Consider the following 1,053-nt stretch of genomic DNA (forward strand, 5'->3'; position numbering starts at 1 on the left):
GTTAACCTTGCTGGAAGATACACTGGACAATGCCTTTCTAACGAACACAGCGCCGTCATTGCAGCAGCTGAGAAATACACTGGACAATGTCTTTCGGATGAAAACCGAGCGCTTGTTGCTGTAGCAGAAAAATACACTGGAAAGTGTATATCCAATGTCTCCAGTGCTCTTGTGTACGTTGCCGAGAAATACACCGGAAGATGTCTTTCTGGTGATTCCAATGCTTATGACGCTATAATGAGTAAACATGGGCGATTCAACTGTAACAGTAAATACTATGCCATTCTTGCTGTTTGCCTCTAAATAAGTCAATTCTTATTCATTCATTTTTGTTACTTAACACAAATTCAATCAACAATAAATCAATTCAGACTCAAATAATACTCACCAAGACTTTTTTCTATTTTACACGCGTCATTTCGCTCATTTGAATTGTTTCTCCATGAATCGCTTACTATCTTAAACAACGCATTGTCCATATTTGCCGGTTTGTCAAGTCGTCTTCCACCTGTTATGAAATTGACTACCTCCCATGGATATCTAAACATTTCTCTTGGGAAGGCCTCTCCCCATATAAATATCTCGTACATGGTCATTGCAAATGAATAGACGTCTGCACTTTCCTTGTATTTTTGTTTCTGAAGGATTTCAGGCGCCATGTACTTTGGTGTTCCAATACCCTTTGTGAATGTCATGTTCGTCATCAGTAAATTGACGTTTCTTGCACTTCCAAAATCAGTCAATTTTGCATTAATAACATCTGTACAACTCAGATCTAATGAAAAGACTAAGATGTTGTCTGGCTTGATGTCTCTGTGTAAAATCCCATTTGTGTGTAAATACACAATTCCCTTTATAGCATCAAGACACATTTTCACTCGCAATTTAAGACCAAATTCGTCACTCTTTTTAGTGTCTATCAAATTTTGTAACGACCCAAATGGCGCATATTCGTGACCATACACACTTTTGTGTGATAAACACAGCCCCATAGAAATGGACGATATACTCACACTGAACTTATCTAACATCAAGACTTCATTTTCAAACTCA

General features: G+C 37.8%; 1 protein-coding gene across 1 annotated transcript; it reads right to left on the minus strand.

Moving 5' to 3' along the window:
• Positions 1–362: 362 nt before the first annotated feature.
• EIN_488460 (serine/threonine protein kinase HT1, putative) lies at positions 363–1,031 on the minus strand (the record flags this gene model as incomplete). Its single annotated transcript, XM_004185691.1, has 1 exon — positions 363–1,031. One exon carries the CDS (start codon positions 1,029–1,031, stop codon positions 363–365), a length of 669 nt encoding a protein of 222 aa, XP_004185739.1.
• Positions 1,032–1,053: the final 22 nt, after the last annotated feature.

The sequence above is a fragment of the Entamoeba invadens genome (assembly GCF_000330505.1).
Source record: "Entamoeba invadens IP1 unplaced genomic scaffold scaff_1105074724693, whole genome shotgun sequence".
NCBI classification, from domain to species: domain Eukaryota; phylum Evosea; order Mastigamoebida; family Endamoebidae; genus Entamoeba; species Entamoeba invadens.